The sequence below is a fragment of the Elaeis guineensis genome, chromosome 3 (assembly GCF_000442705.2).
Source record: "Elaeis guineensis isolate ETL-2024a chromosome 3, EG11, whole genome shotgun sequence".
NCBI lineage: Eukaryota > Viridiplantae > Streptophyta > Magnoliopsida > Arecales > Arecaceae > Elaeis > Elaeis guineensis.
The window spans coordinates 120374575-120394923 of record NC_025995.2 but is presented as its reverse complement, the minus strand read 5'-3'; the positions used below and the strand labels follow the sequence as shown (position 1 = coordinate 120394923).

General features: G+C 36.1%; 1 protein-coding gene across 1 annotated transcript in view; it reads left to right on the top strand.

The window, feature by feature from the left end:
* The window catches only part of LOC105040500 (uncharacterized), a 45946-nt gene extending 31461 nt beyond the window's left edge, over positions 1-14485 (top strand). The window contains exons 9-15 of the mRNA XM_073254685.1: positions 389-454; positions 1758-1913; positions 8578-8655; positions 10083-10121; positions 10918-11000; positions 13442-13514; positions 14097-14485. Of these exons, the coding sequence (XP_073110786.1) occupies positions 389-454; positions 1758-1913; positions 8578-8655; positions 10083-10121; positions 10918-11000; positions 13442-13514; positions 14097-14264 (663 nt within the window). The 3' untranslated portion in view covers positions 14265-14485. The remainder of the gene's footprint in view (positions 1-388; positions 455-1757; positions 1914-8577; positions 8656-10082; positions 10122-10917; positions 11001-13441; positions 13515-14096) is intronic.
* Positions 14486-20349: the final 5864 nt, after the last annotated feature.

Below are 20349 nucleotides of genomic sequence, written 5' to 3'. Positions count from 1 at the left end.
CATGCATTCTCTCAAAGCAAATTCTGTGCTTTCTAAATGTAAAATTTAACCACTTCTTCTTGATTTAGAGGAAGATGTGCCCATGGTTCCATTCTTGACATTTTAACATGAAATTCTATTTGGTGTGCATTCTGTTAAAGTGAATTCTACACTCTCTGAATGTGAAATTTAGGGTTGCTAGGTAATCCCACTTATTTCAGAATAAAGGGAGATATGCATTACAATTGCCAGTACTTGGAAGGATCTGTAGCACACGTATATATAGATTGTGGAAAAGCTTTTGATGTCTTTTTTTTTTTTAAAAAAAAATATTTTGCTTAAATGAATTTTAATAGTCCCTTGTCTTTTGAGATTACAGACTAATTGTTGCAAACTATTCTCTTTTCAGGGGGAGAGGTACTCATCCTATCGGTTGTTGCGATCTGTGAAGAACCGCTTTGGTTCAACAGATGAGGTATCATATGCTATTTCTTGTTCCCTTGTGATGTACTTTTTAAGTCTGTATTCTCATGTACCATGCTTGATTTAGTCTTCTTTCCTTCAAGGAATGCAAATAAGTTTAAGGACAAAATGGATGAGAAATCCAAAATATAAAATTTATTGGAGTGGTGTTAAGAGCAAGGCATACAGTACCATACTGAATTGCGTGGTATGTTTTTGTACACTACCCAGCATGAATTGGTCCTTATGGGTTCAGTGCCTTAATTCTTAAAACAGAAAGGGCCTGATGCCCTATTCTCTCCATTTTTCAAGGTAAGACAGGAGGAAGAGAGTAGAGAAGAATGAGATGCTGAGAATAGAAGGTTGAGCAGGAGGTTCAATCTAGAAATTTTCTTCTTCCTTTTTTTTTGTTACATCCAATTAGGCAGAAACTGAAAAACATACAGAGAAATCATTCCAATTTTTGTATCTTTGCAGCCTTTGAGATGTATCATAGATGTTTGTCAGATGTGTATAGCTTTTTTTTATCTTTTGATATTTATTTTATTTTTATTAAAAATGTCTTTTTGCATAAAAATAATAGAAAAATAAAGATGTTAGCTTTCAAAGATTCATATTATGTTGAGGATCTTGAATTTTATCTGTTATTCATTTGACAACAAATTAATTAATTTTCAGCATATTAGTTGCTTCTCAAATATAGTCCAACTTTGAAATAATTCTTAGATTAATTAGGCTGTTAGTGCTTAATATAGGTTGATTGGTACCTCCTATTAGAGGCTATATTAGCTAAAAGTAAAAATTAATTTTTGATATTTTGATATTTTGATGTAGGTGTACCTTTGAAAACATGACACTTATGGATCTTGTGTATTATTTAACAAGTTGATAATTCCATTGAGTCGCCAATTTCTGTTTTAAATCAAAAGCAGATGCAGTCTTTTGCTGGGCCAAATGGACGATATATACCATTAGGTTATCTCAAATCTTCAAAGTTTCTAGCAGATATCCTAGAGATTTGAAACCCTTTGTCTGTATAGCTTACATTATGCCAAGTCAGGAATTTGCTTATGTTTTGTATAACCTTATCTAGCCTACAGGACTCAAGCCATCTGATCACTTATGTAATTTAAGAAAAAAACATCCATGATTTTCTTTTTTCTGTTTGAGTTTTCTAGCTAAGCCTTTCACATGAGGCTATATTATTATCTTGTTTTGATTATAGACTTGTTTTCTAACAATTGCAAATACTTTAGCCAACCATTTAAGCAGCAACAGTTATTTAAGAACTCATACTGAATTTTTCTGCAAATCAGCTTGGGGTGTTTGAAATGTCTGAGTCTGGTCTGCAAGTTGTCTCAAATCCCAGTGAAATGTTCTTAAGCGAGCATAACTTTGATTCTGAGATCTTAGCTGGCCTTGCAGTTGCCGTGATTGTAGATGGTTCTCGGGCTTTTCTTGTTGAAATTCAGGTATGTCTTTTTATTACCATGATTTTCTCTGGAAAAAACTGAAATTTTGTATCCCATGATTGTGTCTTTTATAGGATATTTCTTTTTAGTTTAGTATTTTAGCAATATTCTAAAAGATCTAAAAATAGCGTATCTCATCTGTGTAGGGGTTTTGTTTTGTATATGTAACCTTACCTGTCCAAGTGCTTCTTGTTTAAATGAACTTTTTGCCTTGTGATGAATTCATCGGTTTTGCACCATTATTTAGTTCTATCTTTGATAGATGAGGTAGATTTTATCATTGGTTGTGACTTTAGCAGTCAACCATCCCATAACTTGATTTACATTATGTGCTGTTAGTTATAAAGGTTACTTCAATTATGAAGGATTTTATTGCACTTTTAGGTCTGGTAAGCTAATTTGTCTTGTCATGACAACAAATCCATCCTTCTGTGAGAGCCACTCTATCTAGTGAACTGGAAATTGGATAATAGCAATAATTCATTGCCATCTACATTAAGATATTTGTTCAATTTTTTTATCCTAAATCTGTTTCTTTTTCAGCATATGGTATATTCTTTTGTTATATGTATTCTGTATATACTCTTTCACAAGTTAATGTGTATGCATGTCATATTTATATATTTGGGAGAATTATAAAACATGTATAGGGAACTCCTTATGACAGTCAATTGGTGGGAATGGGTCAAATCCCATTCGATCTTAGGCGAGTCCCCTATATCTCAAAAGAGTGAACAAAATTCCAATTAGGTGAATCATGGGAATTTCAATGCCCATGGTACCCTCTTCTTCCCATTATTGTCCTATTTGCAAATATCCCTCTCTGCCTAGCCCATTGGAATTCCATGAGCAGAGAGAATCCATGCTCTCTCTCCATCACAACTCTATCAGTGGCAAGGCCATGGGTGTGGTTAAGATGATATCATGAAAGGTGCCAAGGTTGATGAGAAGGCTGTATGGAAGATGTCTGTCATCACGGGAGAGAAGTGCTAGCCATTGAACTTCCGTGGCCAGATTTTGTATAACTATGGGGAATTAGGTACCTATGTTTCCTCCGAAGGCAGCACATGCAGGGAGGTGGTGATCGAGGTGTGGATTATGTTGCAAAGGCTTGAGATAAGTTTTGGTTATGTGCTTTTTGGTTTTGTATGACAGGGTGGATGGAGGAGAGTATAGAAGAGGGCGAGTAAGTTCTTCTCCATCCAAATCTAACAACAATTTTAATGTTTTCTTGGTTTTTGTAAATGAAATTTACTTGGTGTTTCAAATATCAACGGACTGAAATCCTCCATGATTCTAATTTTAGGAAATTCCTGCAATCAAAATCTTAGTGGTTGTGCAATTTGAATATGATCAGAAATGCTGGTACACAGGACTGGTACAATTGGGCAAATGACTGGTGAGCTTAATACCCAGGACTGGCAACTCTGTGGCATGAGATTAGTAATAGTGATTCCCAATACCGTTATTTTTGGAATGTTAAACTGGTTAATTTGGCAATGCTGAATTGTGACTTCAGGGCTGAGGATTGATAAACTTGGCGCCCTTGACTGGAAAAACCAGAACAAAAGGACTAATAAGTTTGGCCGTTGCTAACCAAAAAAGTTGGTTCCGAGGACTGGTAGCATTGGGCAAAGTGACTAGTAAGCTCGTACTACCTACTACCTAGGTCTTGTTACTTTGGAGCATGAACTAGTAATGATTGTTCCAAGACTGTTATCTTTGGGACATTAAACTGGTAATTATGTACCCTTGACTGGTAAAATTAGACCAAAGAGTGGTAAGCCTCATATCCAAGACTAGAAACTTTGGCCTTATTTTAGGAGTAAGGCTATTTTTGGAAGAAGCGTATTTATTGTGTTCACTCTTGAAATACAGGGGAGTTTGCTTATGCTAGAATGGGATCTGATCTATTCCAGCCTATTGACTGTATTAGGACTCTCCTTATTCATATTTTAGTAATTCTCCCTTATAACTTTACATTCTCTATAGTATGTTGTACTTGTATAGTTTTATGTTGTCTTATCACATTTAGATCTATTTGTATCTAATAATAAACCTTGAAATTCTTGGGGAGCCTCTCATAGGATTAAATCCCTTGTATTTGTCTTCCAATTGTGTGAGCTAAAAACATTTAATTTTTCACGAAAAATATACTTTGGATATCAATGGGCAACTTGATGGTTCATTTTTTCTTGGATACTTGTTTTATATATCCTACTTCTAAAATAGAAGAGGCTCTGAATATCTCTTGGATTTATCTCTGGGTCAAGGGCGTGGGAAATCCTTCTTTTTTAATTTAATGAATGCTGTAGAAGATAGGATCTAGAGAGAGGACCCTTGTTAGAAACACTAGGAAGAGGGGGGAGAGAGAGATAGGTAAAGATAAAAATGATTGTATGTATTTCATGTTACAAGAGGCTCTATATGTAGAACAATAAATATCTAGGTACAATGAATCTATTGATGTCCTAATGATATATTTCCTAAATAGGATTTGATATATTTTCTATTTAGGATTATACAGGGAATATTCACAATGATTTATATGTTAACATAATATGCTATCTAATTTAACACTCCCTCTCAAGCTGGAGCGTAAATATTATGGAGCCCCAGCTTGTTACAAATATAATTCATCCTCGGTCCTCTCAATGACTTCGTAAACATATTAACTAGCTGATCGTTAGAGCTCACAAAAGTCATAGAAATAATATCAAAGTGTAGCTTTTTTCGAATAAAATGACAATGTATCTCAATGTGATTTGTATGCTCATGATACACAGGATTCGAGATAATATGAAGAGCAGTCTGGTTATCACAGAACAATTTCATAGGCTCAAACTGAATAACCCCAAGCTCCCCAAACAGAGACTTTAATTATACTAGCTCACATGTGGTTAAAACCATAGTACGATATTCCGCCTCAGCATTTGAATGAGCAACAACTCTGCTTCTTGCTCTTCCATGAGATTAGATTACCAACAAAAAAGATACAACACGCAGAGGTAGATCATCTATCTGAGGGAGATCCTGCCCAATCTACATCTGTATATCCAACTACCTGGCTATGACCACGATCCTGATAAGATAACCCTTTGCCTGATGTACTCTTTAGATATCTAAGAATGCGAATAATAGCCTCTCAATGATAAACAGTTAGAGAGTCGAGAAACTAGCTGACGACACTAACAGTAAAATATATATCTGGCCTGGTGACTGTAAGATAATTTAGTTTTCTGACTAATCTCCGATATCTTCTAGGATCTGACAAAGGCTCCCCGACTATGAACAAGTCGTACATTAGGGTCCATGGGAGTATCAACAGTACGAGATCTTAACATATCTGTCTTCTCCAATATGGCAAAGATATATTTTCTCTGATTCATAACTATATCCTGACGAGACCGAGCAATCTCAATACTAAGAAAGTATCGTAACTCTCTCAGATTTTTGGTCTGAAATTGCTGATGTAAATAACTCTTCAGAGCAGTAATGCCATTATTATCATCACCAGTAATAACAATGTTATCTACATAGACAATCAAAAGAATGCGTTTGTCGGACTCCAAATACCTATAGAAAATCGAATGATTAGAAGTACTTCTGAGAAGGCCATATAATGACTTCTTCAGCCGATATACATACTCCTTCTGAGCAACATACCTAGGAGGTTGCTCCATATAAATCTCTTCATGAAGATCACCATGCAGAAATGCATTCTTAATATCCAGCTGATGAAGAAGTCAGTGAAAGATAGTAGCTAAACTCAGGGGAAGACGAACAGATGTGAGTTTAGCCACAGGTGAGAATGTGTTAAGATAATTTTGGCCAAAAATCTGAGTGAAATCCTTTGTAACCAGTCGAGCCTTCAATCTGTCAACCTGTCTATCAGGAGAATACTTAACAGTATAAACCCAGCGACAACCAACAATGGACTTACCTGGAGGAAGTGGAACAAGATTCCAAGCATCCAAAGCATGCAGTGTAGACATCTCATCATCCATCGCCTACTTCCAGTAAGAATGAGCAAGTGCCTCTGTAATAGTACGAGGAATAGAGACCGAAGCAAGTGAGAAAATAAAGGCAGAATATCTGGGAGACAAAGATAACTAACAAAACGATCAATGGATGTTTTGTTCGAGTTCCTTTGCGCAGAGCAATAGGAACATCCAGGTCAGAAGGAGCTGGTGTAGTAGGACTGTCTGACAGAGAAGGGATTGGTGCTAGTGTTGAATCCGTGGGCTCAGCAGAAAGGATTTCAGGTGGTGCACGATGCTGATATGTCTGAAAATTCGATCGATCAAATCTAGATGGAGATAGAGGAGGAATGGGCACAGGTGATGAGGATGTGTCACCAATGGGAAGAAATACAGGCAGCCCAATAGATACAGACTTTTCATGAGGGATAATAGACTTAGATCCAGAAGAAATATAAAGAATGGACTCAAAGAACGTGACGTTAGATGATATAAAGACACAATGAAGAGCAGGAGAGTAGCATCTATGTCCTTTTTGGGATCGAAAATATCCAAGAAAGATATTTTATGGATCTCGAGGATAACTTATCATGAATAGGATCAGATGATGGACAAAATAGGTGCACCCAAAGACTTTAGGAGGTAAGACATATAGGGAGTCCCTAGAAAATAAAATTGAAAAGAAAATTTGATCATGCAACATGGATGAGAGCATATGATTTATGAGATAACATGCAGTAAGGATAGCGACATCCCAAAAATGAACAGGTACATGCATATGTATGAGAAGTGTCCGTGCTGTGTCAACAACATGACGATTCTTGCGCTCTGCTATCTCATTTTGTTGAGGCATATAAGCGCAAGATGTCTGATGAAGAATCCCATGAGCAGTCATAAAGTTTTGAAAATTAGTAGATAAGTACTCACGGGCATTATCACTTCGAAGAATTTTAATGGATGTATGAAATTGATTTTTAATTTCAGCATAAAACATAGTAAAAACTGGAAATAGTTCAAGACGATTACGTAATGAATGCACTCAAGTCATGCGAGAATAATCATCAATAAAAGTGATAAAATAGTTAAATTTTATAGAAGAAATAATTTTGCTAGATCTCCAAATATTAGAATGAACATGACTAAAGGGTGTTGAAGCATGCTTATTTGACCGACTAAGAAAAGGACTACGATTCTGCTTTCCTAACTGACACGACTCACAATTTAACTCACGGACATTAGATACACTAGACACCATCTTTTGAAGATTTTGGAGATGAGGATGACCTAACCGGCTATGAATTTGAAGAGGCGTAGCAGCAACTGTACACACTGGTGGTCCAGATAGCCGATACAAACCGTGGGACTCAAAACTAGAACCAATCGTTCTCCCTGTCTTCAAGTCCTGCACCACCACAGAATCAGAAGAAAAGGTAACTGAGCAATGCAATTGTTTAGTTAATTGGCTAATGGATATTAAATTAACAGGAAAATCAGGAATCTATAGAACAGAAAACAAGGGCAAATTGGGACGAAGGGAAATAGTTCCCCTCTCCCTGAGTTTGGTTTGGAAAGTTCAGCTCTGATATCATGTAGAAGATAGGATCTAGAGAGAGAACCCTTGTTAGAAACACTAGGAAGAGGGGGGAGAGAGAGATAGATAAAGGTAAAAATGATTGTATATATTTCATGTTACAAGAGGCCTATATATAAAGCAATAAAGGTCTAGGTATAATGAACCTATTGATCTCTTAATGATATATTTCATAAATAGGATTTGATATATTTCCTGTTTAGGATTATACAGGGAATATTCACAATGATTTATATGTTAACATAATATGCTATCTAATTTAACAAATATCAATGTTTTAAGTAAATCTTAAATTTTGTGATGTTGATATTTTTAATGCACCAACCTCAAAATGTATAAATTATCTCAAAATAGGCACCATAATTACTGTTTTTGGTGAATAACAAGTCAAGAACACACATATTCTTCCCAGACTCTGATGGCCAGAGTAACCTGCATGTGCTGAATAAATCTTCCCCCCTGAATAAAGTTCCATTAGAGATTTGCCATGGAGAGGGTGCTGCCAAGGTTTTTGACTTCAATACTTTCCGTTAAATCACTTTCTCTAGTTGCAAGCTTTATCAAGCATTACAAAAGACCATGTATTTAAACTGCTAAAAGAAAAAAATATATATATATGAGACAGCATTTGGCTCCTGTCTTCTCTTTCTGGTAAGAATCCTGACCTTATTTTGTAACGTTACTGCCTTCCATCATGCAGAATAAACTTTATAGAAACTCAAATAATATGCTGTTATTTTTTTTGTATGAAATTCCAAGAAAACCCTGAATGATAGGTGAATTTATTTCAGCATATCAGATGATAATTTGAAAAACCGAAAAAATTGTATGTTCAAGAAAATGCTAAAAAGAACAACGTTTGCAGACTCATGATTTCAAGTCTTCTGTAATCTGGATACATCAAAACCTGGTTTCATTGCCTGAGATTGGCAAGTGGTGTCAGCATTTAGTCTGTATGTGAGAAGTGTTTTAGCAATGTTTTAATAATTTGCTATACACTAAGTGTCAGTGTTTGATTAATTGCTGCACAGTTATTGCTGCACTGACATCTGAAGCTTCTTCCAATATTTGTTTGTTGAACATCTCTTTGCAGGCGTTATGTGTATCTGGCTCATCGGTCACAAGGCATGTTAATGGGTTACAAGAAAACAGAGCTGGCATGATAATTTCTGTAAGTAACTAGATTATGGATGTTTTGAAAGCACGTATGGTCCTCTGATTGTGTTCCATCTTGCTGCTATAGCTGATAATTTCTAGATTAATCAAACATTAGAACACTCTAGCTGAAGCTGAAAAAATGACATGGATGGCTGGTGTGAGATTTAGGGCAATTCCTCCCAAGGTTTGTCAACAAGAGGCTGACTAGCGGTCTTCACATCATAATGAACGGTGTTATTACCTATACAGCTGCAAATGGATTAAGATGTTTTGAACATATTAACTGGCCCCTTTCACTGGTATGTGGATCTACTAGTCTACCTTATGTTGAAATTTATCTTATAAAGGTTGTTTTGCTTAAGAAAACAGTGACTGCTGGTCCAATTATTGATGGGAGTTGAGAGTGTTGTGCTTGACAATGATAATGACAGGAAGTTTTTTATTAGCAATAGCTAATGTGAAAGTGACGATGGAGATCCCATTAGAGATCTGCTCAGTGGAGGTCCTTGTACAACAATTATGAAGGCCACTACCAGGGTTCTTGGGCAGTGAAGGTGGATCTGGTGGCCACAATCAGGGGGTGTGGGGAAAGAGAGAGGTTTCAAGTAACACAGATTTTCTTGGTAGTGGTGAAGTAAGAAGAGGAAATTCTTGATGATAGCAATAGCACGAAAGGAAGTTCTAGTGATTGCAACATATCTCAATGGAAGCTGTGAAGAGTGCCAAATATGATATTTTGGTCATCTTGTGAGATGATATTTAGAGGGTGAGCTTGAGGGCGATGGTAAGGTTGCTCCACTATGACTGGAAGGCCATGTGGATTTGAAATATGGAAACAACCTCTTTGCAAGTGAGGATAAGACTGCATACATTTGACCCTTCTCCGAACCCGCAATGGCAAAAGTCTCTCACGAGATGGGTATTTAGCATTTAGCATTGTTAATAATCTTCTAGGGCTGTTAATGTGTCTTCATTCATAAATGATTGTGCGAATGGGCTTATGATTTGTGGTTTGTGGGGGGGGGGCGGGGTTGGTTCATTAAGTAATAATAATCACAGGGCTTGTTTATGAAATAGGCTTCTGATGTAAGAAAAATTCTGACTAAACAAGGTATGCCGAAACTTTCTATATATAGAGGGGTCGTCACTCCTTTGGCATGCAGCCTTCACCCTAACCATCAATCTCTGTGAGGTTGTCTACTAATTTTGCAATTTTTTAAATAATGTGTCACTGAATGGCTGGAGTCTATTAGATATAATACAATGTTCTAGGACATTATTTTTTGTATAAAGCTTCATATTATTGCTGATTACAAGAGATATTAATAAAGCATAATACTGAGTGTTGTTTCATTCAACTTCTGTGTGTAAGATCACAATTTTACAATCCATTGTCACTGTGTACTTGGTAGCTGACTCTTGAAACTTTTTATTTTGAAGGTCCTTATGAAGCAGGCAGGTCTAAAGCTGCAAGATAATGTAAGAATATTCTCTTTTCTACTTTTTCAATCCTCTGTTACTCTTGCTGCATTCCGAAGTACCTTAGTAAAGAAATATGGGCTGCATGGGTTGAACATGTATCATGCCGGCACTTGGAACATTATTATAAAGTCATCATAAGATCACCTCCGAACTCATTTACACAAGTGTTGCAACCTCTTTTTGTCAGCATCCTCATAGCTTCTGTGGAAACTTATGTTGCTTTTTACTTCTCCACTATTTATCTTGAATGCTGCTCCTGACTTTGTATTTCTAGAAATCTTTATTAGCTATTATGGACATTGTGCATCAGCACTGTTGTGTGTGGAAGTGGGGTACAACTGTCTAAATGAATTTAGAAGCTCGAGTTTATTTAAAAATGGTGGTACAAACTACAAAATACTTACAATTTTATAAACCATTTAGACTAATAATACCTTAATAAATATTTAGTTTCAGGAAATCACATCAAACAAATATTATATATTTAAGCTTATCTTGGTGTGCTGATTTTGTGATTCTTCACATTTTGACTGTTTAATATTACTGACAGCTCTCTCTTTCTCTCTCTCTCTCTCTCTCTCTCCACCATTGACCTTGACAGAATCAGTTGCAAAAAAAAAAAAAAAAAAGAAAAAAAAAATTTGCATGAAGTTTTGTATTGCTCATAAACCTATTTGCTTGTCTCTAGTTTTTGTTGTATCTTTCTGTAGATGCCTGAAGAAATTATATAGCATCCATATTGATGTCACAATTTGAAAAAATCTTGTAATGAGATTTTGCTTATTGTCCACAGGCCATCTTTATAAATGTTGTTAGCGGATTTAAGTTGACAGAGACTGCAGGAGATCTTGCAGTAGCAGCTGCAATTTGCAGCAGGTATATCCACATCCTTCTCATTCAAAGTTTGATTTACACTTTTTTGATTAAAGGGACATATTGGGCAGCTGTCAAGTAGCATTCTCAGAAAATTCTGGTTTGATGACAGTGAAAGAGGTTTTGGCTTCTTAGCTATAATGTATTTAAGATATATCTTCTAAGGTTCCTGAACAATATGCTGGGTTAGTGAAGCAATTATTGAGTTGGACCTGCTGTCTCCAACCTCATTTGTATGGTAGTGTACTGCAATTTGTCCAAAGGTGATTTGTGCTGTCTGAGATTTCAAGAAATATGGCCTGTAATCCCTTTTATGTCTTTTTCCACCTCATTTACTCAATTAAATTGAAGGCTTGTGCCATGTTTTCATATGGAGAGGGTACCTGAGCCCTCACACCTGTTATTGGATTTCGTAAGCCCAAGATAAACATAATTGATTAATCCTTCTTGTTATGCACTTACTGAGTATTAAAGTCAAGCCTGTCATTTTCGATGTCCATGAGCTATCATAATTGTTTGTTGCTTCCAAGCTCTTGGTGCAAGGCTAAATGCTCCAAATTCAGTATGTCATATAGAAGACTAATGGATCCATGAGAGGAATGTGAGATTATATGGTAATTCTATTACTCTTATGGGATGAATTGTATATGTTGCTGAAATCAAATGACTCCAGAAATTTATTTGAACATAGTTGCAAATATGTTGACTATAACTAACTTGTGCATTGTAGAATTGTGGTTCGCCACTTATGACCAACATCGCATCGTCATTCATGGAAAGAGCCTCTCAAGTCCTCCTAGCTGTCCATTGTTGATTTCTGTTTTCTCTTAGAGATTGATCCAAGTATCCTTGTCATTTACTGCTGGGTATGCAAGTATCTTGGCTTGAGTAGGCTGAGTTCCATTCGACCTAGCTGAATGCCTTGACCTGTCTTTCATTTATAGGCATAACACTTCAACAGACTAAACCTATATTAGACATCATTGGGAAAAAATATTCAGTTGAGTTCGAACTCAGTTGGCTAGTTTGGATGCATTTTAGTGTTTTTCTTTTTTTTTTTTAAAAAAAAAAATCCACATCTGATCTAAGTTTCTCCGACAATTATTGACCTCGTTTGTTGCATAACCTAGTAACTCCGAAATCTTATATTGCCTAAGTTATCTAGAACCAAAGTTTTCCATACCGTGCCGAATCGGCCGGTACACTCCGTATCGTATCGGACCGGCGGAAACTGACACGATTCGGCCGGTAAATTCGGTACACGGGCGGTACGGAAGAAAAAAAGAAAAAAAGTGAGAAAGAGAGAGAGATGAGAGGGAGGGAGGTGGGAGCCGTCGGAGGCCGGCTGCGGCTGTCGGAGGGCTTCCGAGCCCCGTATCGCTGATAGGGCTTTTAAGAGAGAGAAAGAGAGAGAAAGTGCTCGGAGGGGGGCAAGGGACCTATGGACGGACGGCGCTTCGTCGCGAGGGCCCCGGTGGCCGGCGAGCTGACGCCGACGGCTTGAGGGCGGTCGAGCGGGCGGAGCCGGGCTTCGCCCCCTTTTTCTTTTTCAAATAGACGACCGTCTGTTTCGATTTTTTATTTTATTTTTTGTTTTAAATTTATGAAGCCGGCAACCTAGTTGCCGACTTAAGGGATTAAAAAAAAAAAAAAAAATCGTGAAGCCGGCAAACTATTTGCCGGCTTCACTTAAAACTAGATTTTTTAAAAAAATTTGCGAAACAGGGGCGACGCTCCTGTTTCATGCCCGTGGTGCCGCGCGCGTGGACTGCGCCCTCCGACGATCACGGCGGCCAGTCGGAGGCCGTCCGGCGGCCCCGCTGGCTCCTTCCCCTCCCTCTTTTCTTTCTTTCTCTTTCTCTCTCTCTATTTCTCTCTCTTTCTCTCTTTTTTTCTTCCGAATCGGTCCGCTTGCCTTCGTCAGTTCGGTACGGTACGAAACCGTACCGAACCATGCCGTTGGCCGGCCGATACGGCTGGCGATACCGGTTCAGCATATCTTGTCTAGAACATTTATTCACCTTAATTTGTGATCATTGATTAACCTCATTTTGTGTTACCTTTGGTGGTTGCATTTCTTGCACGTGATAGAAGCCTCTTTAAAATTTGTTGGCTTATGAGTTTAAATTGACATTGACATGTCTACCCACCTATATTGAGGAACAAAATACAATACATGGAACCTAAAATGGACTTGTTAGACTGATGCATGCACTCCAACTGACAAATCATGTTCCTTGTTTTCTATTGGTTTCAGCCTGATAGAGTTGGTAAGTTTTTTAACAATTTTTATCTACCAGGCCTTGTAAATCTAGCACATCTTTGCTTGTGAATTGTCATGCATTTCTTAGTAATATTTTTCCCCAAGGCGAACACAATTTTTATACTTAGATTTACCACATATATTTCAATGCAAGTTAAAAGTACTATCTGTCATTTTTCAGCTTCATGGAATTTCCCATTCCTCATGACATTGCATTCATCGGAGAGATTGGCCTTGGTGGTGAGCTTCGCTCGGTACGTATACCTTCCTGTGGTGGTTGGCATGGTTACTCAAAATTTATGCTTATATATTAGAACAAAATAAATCGGAAGAATATGTTGCATCAACATAGTCTTCCTTGACCATTGACTAGTAAAGTGTATGACAGTGCTACATTTGCTGGTTGTAGATGCAGCTGATTTAGGAGAAATATTGTTTGATAATCAGCAGATAATTCAATTTTGCATTCTCATTCTTTGGTGAAGTCACGAATGGCATTTGATGTGAAACCTATATAACATCAAGAAGCCCTGTGCTTTAAAAGAAAATAAAAAATAAAAAACTAGAGAAATATTCTGCACCTATTTTAAGAACTTTTGTATAAAGTATTAAACTCGCCTTGATATCGCATCAAAATTAACATCTGTCACCAGAATAATGAAATCAAACTCCATAGTCTCTAATGAAACTGATATTGTTTGCTTGACATTCAGTAGTCTAGACATATTCTGCAACTTGTATCAGAAGTACATCGATAATCTGGTGTTATAGAGAAAAAGAGCGGCACTAATGTGATTTATTTAGCATTTCTTTTAATTATGTGTTTCTTTCTGAAGGTACCAAGAATGGATAAGAGAGTAATAGCTGTTGCTAAATTGGGTTACAAGAAGTGCATCATACCCAAGGCAGCAGAAAAGTTGCTTTCTGCACTTGATCTGGACATCTTAATCTTAGGTTGCAGGAATTTGAAAGAGGTAATCAATGTGGTATTTCAAGCAAACTGATGGTCTTGAATCCTTTGATCTTCTCACATCTGTTCATGCTGGATCAATATAGCAAAAATGACGCTGATGAAGCCCTTCATGGTTCATTTGTGTTATGAATTTTCAACGAAAATATGTAGCAATGAATGATCTTGTGACTCTGTCTAAAATACTAACATTACAGTGTCCGCAGCATTCTGTCACATTTAATGAAATTTTGGCAATTTCGTTTTTGAGAGTGACAGGTGGTTCCTAAAGCAAACTTGAATAGCAAATTTATCATCTATTTCCTGGGCATCGATGGGGAGCTTATTTCTAGCAAGAATTTCTCGACTTCCTGGACATCTACTTGAGAATGATGGTTCTATTTTGCTTCTTCAGTCAAGCATAATAAATTCATCTGGACTGATTTTTCGATCAAATCTCCAATCAATGTTGTCAAATCGAGATTCGACTCATGAACTCATGTTTTAATTCGAATCGTGATTGAATCGTAAGATTCAGTAACAAAAAGCACAATCAAAATGTATATTAATCTATTAATCAATAAATATTTAAAAAGATGTCCAAAAAATATAGATAAATTTAAAATGTTATGTTTAAAATATATATTAAAAAGTAAACATAAAGTATTACTAATTTATTATTTATTCAAAATATTAAATAAAATTTTTAGTCATTATAATCATCTTCGAGGTTAATATTTCATTGCCGCTGTCATCATCATCTTTAAGCATAGTCATCTTTTGATTCTATTTTTCTTCCTCATTTTCTTCATTACCTTCATCTTCTTTTATCACTTCAATATTTTTCTCAACAATTTTTTCTTTTCTTTTACCTTTACTATCAACATTTTTAAGTTTCTTGATCCTACAAAAATATTTTAAGAAGCAACAAAGTCAAATAAAAAAATAATATAATTATTTAATAAATTAAAAATAAAAAAATAGAAAATAATTTGCATACATCTCTTCTTTTTTCTGTTATTAGGTTCCTTATCAACATCAAAACATTCATTTACATCCAACAAGACACGTCATCCGGTAAGCATGGCTCTTCTTGCTTAGTTATCCACTGATCATCTAATTCTATATCTGATAAGTATATCGGATCATATATCTCTTTCTTTTCTTGTCTTTTTTTTTTGTCTCATCTCAAGTTGAATATTGTACTTACAAATACTAAGGCGTTCAATCTTTGTTGCTCCAAACAGTTTTTTTTTTATAGAATGAATATGTCCAAATGTGCTCCAATTTTTTTCACATCCAGTGGCACTACAAGTAAGACTTAGTACTCGAATTGCTAGCCTTTGAAGTTTTTTGCACTGTTCTTCAAAACTCTCCATCATAGAGCGAGATAAATTAAATTTAAATTAGATAAATAAAAATAAATTTATAAAATTAAAATTATAATTATTGATTGTTTTTTATTTCTTGTTGATACCGTTATGTCCATCTCAAATAAACCTTCGGCCTTCTTAAATTTTTTAAGTTGTGAATTAATGATGACTCTTGTCTCAACATCTGGATACATCTTCTCAATTATCTTGAACAATCCAATTTTTACTTCAGCATCGGCATTAAAATTAGGATCATATTGAAACCTAAAGGTCAAGAATCAAAAAATAAATTTAAATTTAAAATAATAAAATTTATTAATAAAATAATATAAATTAAAAAAAATGTGCCTTACTTGGGATTAAGATAATATGCTACCGCATGGAATGGTCTATGGAGTTACAAATCCCAACGAATATCAATTATCTTCCAAATCAGATCATACCTCTTCTTAACATTATTGAAATTTTTACTAATTTATTTCTTTACTCTTTCTATTGCTTCATAAATATAACTCATAGTCGGTTTTGCATCTCCATCAACAAGTCTCAACATTTTTACCAAAGAAAAGACACACTTCAAACAATATTTTGTAGCTTTCCAAAATTTGTTATCACTCAATATAATTTTTTGAAATTTTTTAGCCTCAAATTTGCATGCATAAGTACTTCTTACCCATTCCTCTGAAGCAAATATAGCCCTCAAAGCAATCTTCCTATCTAGTATGCTTCTTAAAGTGAGATAGGATGTTGCAAATCTAGTAACCGCCGGTCTTGTTAATTCCTTGTTTTTAGAATATTTTTAAACAAACTAAGAACCCAAGTATGACAGTAAATATAAACTATAATTTGCCATGTCTTGCCAAGTGTATTAAAAAAATTGAAATGTTTCCAATATCACTAAGTATTAAATCTAAACAATTGGTTGCACATGGAAATAAAAAAAGATGCTTTCTCTTTTCTTCTAAGAGTCTACCGACGTCAACATAAGCAGAGGCAGTATTTGTCACCACTTGAACTACATTTTCCTCTCCAATTTCCTCTACTAAGCTATCAAGCAATTCAAACAATTTATTTGAATCTTTACTAACATCAGAGGTATCCAATAATTTGAGGAACACCATCCCACTTAGACTATTCACAAGAAAATTAGTACTAAATCATTTTTTTTATCAATCTAACCATCGAACATGATTGAATATCTCATTTTTTTTTCACTCATCTTTATATTTTATCAAACATTCATTAACACTTTCTACCTCTTTCTTCAAGACAGTAACTCTAGCTTCATGATAAGAAGGGAGTTTCAATCCTCTCCCATACTCCCCAATAGATTTCATTATTTGAGTAAATAAAGAGCTTTTGATCAAATTGACTGCCAATGCATGTCCATATAGAAATCTACAAATATCTCTAACCACTGGTTCTCTTTTTTTTATCATTTCATTCATTGTCCATTGTTTACATACATTTTCCTTCCTTTTATCATAAATAAATCCACAGTTTCCTTCCTTATTTTTGCATTTAGCTCATCTACTTCAAAGTATCCAATATCATCACTCAATTTTTTTGTATTTATTTCTCCCCTAACAAATTTTAAAAAAATTTTGAATTTCTTCAGGAACTTGAGTACAAGGAGAAATATTGTTATATATATCCGCAAGATGATTTTTCATTCTATTCACTCCTCCCCAAAAACTCTTGTTACAATAATTGCATACAAGATGTAATTGATTTCCATTGCCTCCTTTGCCATCATTAAATTTTTTACAATGATTCCAAGTAGGATCCATGACTTTAAATTTTTTTCTTGGTGCCATTATTCAATAAAATAATAATACACAATTCCACTATAAAGTATGTAAGTTAATCCCTGTTAAAAAAATAAAAATTGTTAAAAAAATTATAAAAAAAATTAATCTTCCTGTTATTTATATTATCTTTATTTATTTATTTTTTTGGATGAGGATTTAAGTGGAAAAGTACTTATCTAAAGAAGGTGAGAACATCATTTTAAGTGACTATTACTTGTTGGTGGCAACGAAACCAGAGCGGGACCTCTCCAGTTCCCCTCTCACCTCTTGGTTTCGAAGCTTCGAGAAGTCCAACTTAAAAAAAAAAAAGGAAGAGGGACCATAGCCCAGAGAGAGCTTCGATCTGATCGGAGAAAAAAAAAGGGTTCGCAGGCGGTATTGGGGAAGAGAAATAGAGAGTTTCGGGTGGCTTTGAGGAAGAGAAACAGAGGGCTTCGGACGGCTTCGGGGAAGAAAAACAGGAAAAAAATAGAGGGATAGGGAAGTAGGCTTCGGTCCGATATTAAAAAAAAAGAGCTTTGGGATTTCGGGGGAGAAACAGAGAGATCGGAGAAGAAGAAGGCTTCAGTTTGATCAAAAAAAAAAAAAAAAAGCTTCCGGAAAGAAAAACAGAGAGATTGAGGAAGAGAAATAAAGAAAGCAACTGGAAAGAGGAATTACCGGACCTATGGCAAACTTGCGGCGATGCTTCGAAGGCTTCGAGACTTCCTCTTCCCTACGCAACCTCATCCTCTTCTCGTCGTGGTTTTCGAAGGCTTAAAGCAGTCAGAGAAGACAGAGAAACAGTCGAATAGAAATTCAAAGATGAGAAATCTCTTTGATTTGCTTGTGCGAATCAATTTTAAAAATAAATTTTGTCAAAATCTAATATCTATTTTGATTTTTTGGCTCTTAATTTTCAAAAACGGAATTCACCGTCGGAGCTTATTTTTTTTGACTCAACGGTATCGAATGATCTTCGAGTCGCACGATTCAGTTGATGGACTCGTGATTCAGATACAATTTTTTTTTTTTTTTGATTCACCATTCTGATTCAACTCGATCATATTATGAATCATCGTGAATCGTATCAATCAACTCATGACTCGTACTATTCTAACGACAGAGCCTCCAACTCATAGGGTAGCTGCAAAACGACTCCGGGATATGTTTGTAGTTAAAATAATGATGGTCGGATCCAGCTGACGAGGTAAAGGTAATTCCAAATTGTTGCTGGATGGAGTGCCAAAAAAAGCAGTGACATAAACAGAAAGTTTCTTCATAGAACAGTGCCAGATAGATCAAATCAGGTATAAACCTACATCAGTCTTATTTTCTTACCAGAAATTTTTTTTCCACTCTCTTTTTCCTGGTGTATGTTGTTCCGAAAGACAATCTGTTCTGACATTTAACTACAAACAAAAAATGGCAACCTTGCTACAATATGCACTGTAAACCTATGAGATTTCTGGCATTTTGTCATTTGGTGTTTTTGCATTTTAAAAGGACTCTGGCATATTGGTGTGAATTAAGGGCTTGTTTTGGTGTTGGGAGGTTTTATGGTCTGATAGGATCTGCTTTTTGAAACTCTGGTGGAAGAGAGTCTGCTTAGGGGGATACTAGCATTTTGCACGCACATGCAAGGGTAGGCATTTTTTATAGCTTTTTATTTTAAAAATCCATGGATCTCTTGTATTTTTGAAGCTCATTTATAATAATAATAAAAAAAGGATAAGTAAGACTTCTAATTAAATAAGGTAAGTTAGAAACTTTTATTTCGTAGAATTTTAGAAAAGATAAATTTTTTCGAGATGGGATCGGGGAAGAACAGTTCTATTAGTTTGAAATTCATGAGGTGGCATGCTCAATTTTTTTTATAATTAAATAAGGTAAGTTTCAAACTTCTAATTAGATAAGTTAGAAACTTCTATTTCGTAGAATTTCAGAAAAGATATATTTGTTCGAGATGGGAACAGGGAAGAAGAGTTATATTAGTTTGAAATTCATGATGTGGCATGCTCAATTTTTTTATATATTTTGGTGAGAGTAGAAAAAATTTTTTTCCTCCTCTCCTTCCATCCATTTGATAGATATAGGTCCAGGCAAGAGCCCAGGGCAACAAGTGCACAAGTAATCTCTAAATTTTAAGGATAAAGTTATGCACCTTTGAAAAGGGTTTAATTATCCTTCAAAGATGTGGATTGCTGCTGTCCTTGTGGACGTCATTTTCGCCCTCGAGTCGTCGCGGCTAGGACGGAAAGGTATCGAAGGATCTGAGCATGGAGGGGACAAAGACGGGCGCACTAGCAGAGGTTGGAGACGACGCGTTGGGAGGCGCGGTGGACGAGCACTAGATGTGAAGGCGAGCTTTGGTGGGATCAGATGCGAGGACGATCGAGTGAAGTCCTTGGCCCCACTCGAGGACCCTGGTCTGGCCTTGTTGTCGCCATACTCAGCAGCGGGGCCAGGCGATTGAATTTGCTATCAGCCTCCTCCCCCATCAGGGAAATTCCAGGTCCAAGGAAAAGAAAAGTAGATATTTCAGGAGTGGGCACCTCGGTGACAAAGAAAAGTAGATCACGGAATGCAGACTTTAGGGTTTCACTCCCCCATCATCCATCATAGCCCTAAAGCTAGCTGGCTGATATTTATCAAATCAATAAATATAATATATCTAAGTTAATTGATATATTTCTTCCTTGAAAGAAATGCGTGGGAGTTATCTCCAACCAACTACGTAGGCATGGGATTCGAACCAGATCATCGTATACACCACCTGCACCAGTTGGCACCTGACACCATGGTCATCATGCAATATTAAAACCATTTGTTGCGGCCAATCCCCTCGTCGCCTGATCGCCGGGAATGAGCGTCTGCAAAAAAAGTCCGCACTAACCGAAAGTGACTCTGGCGAAGATCCTCCGACGATCAAGTCAGAGAGGAGACTAGGCAACAGTAGAAAGGGATCAAAGAGCTC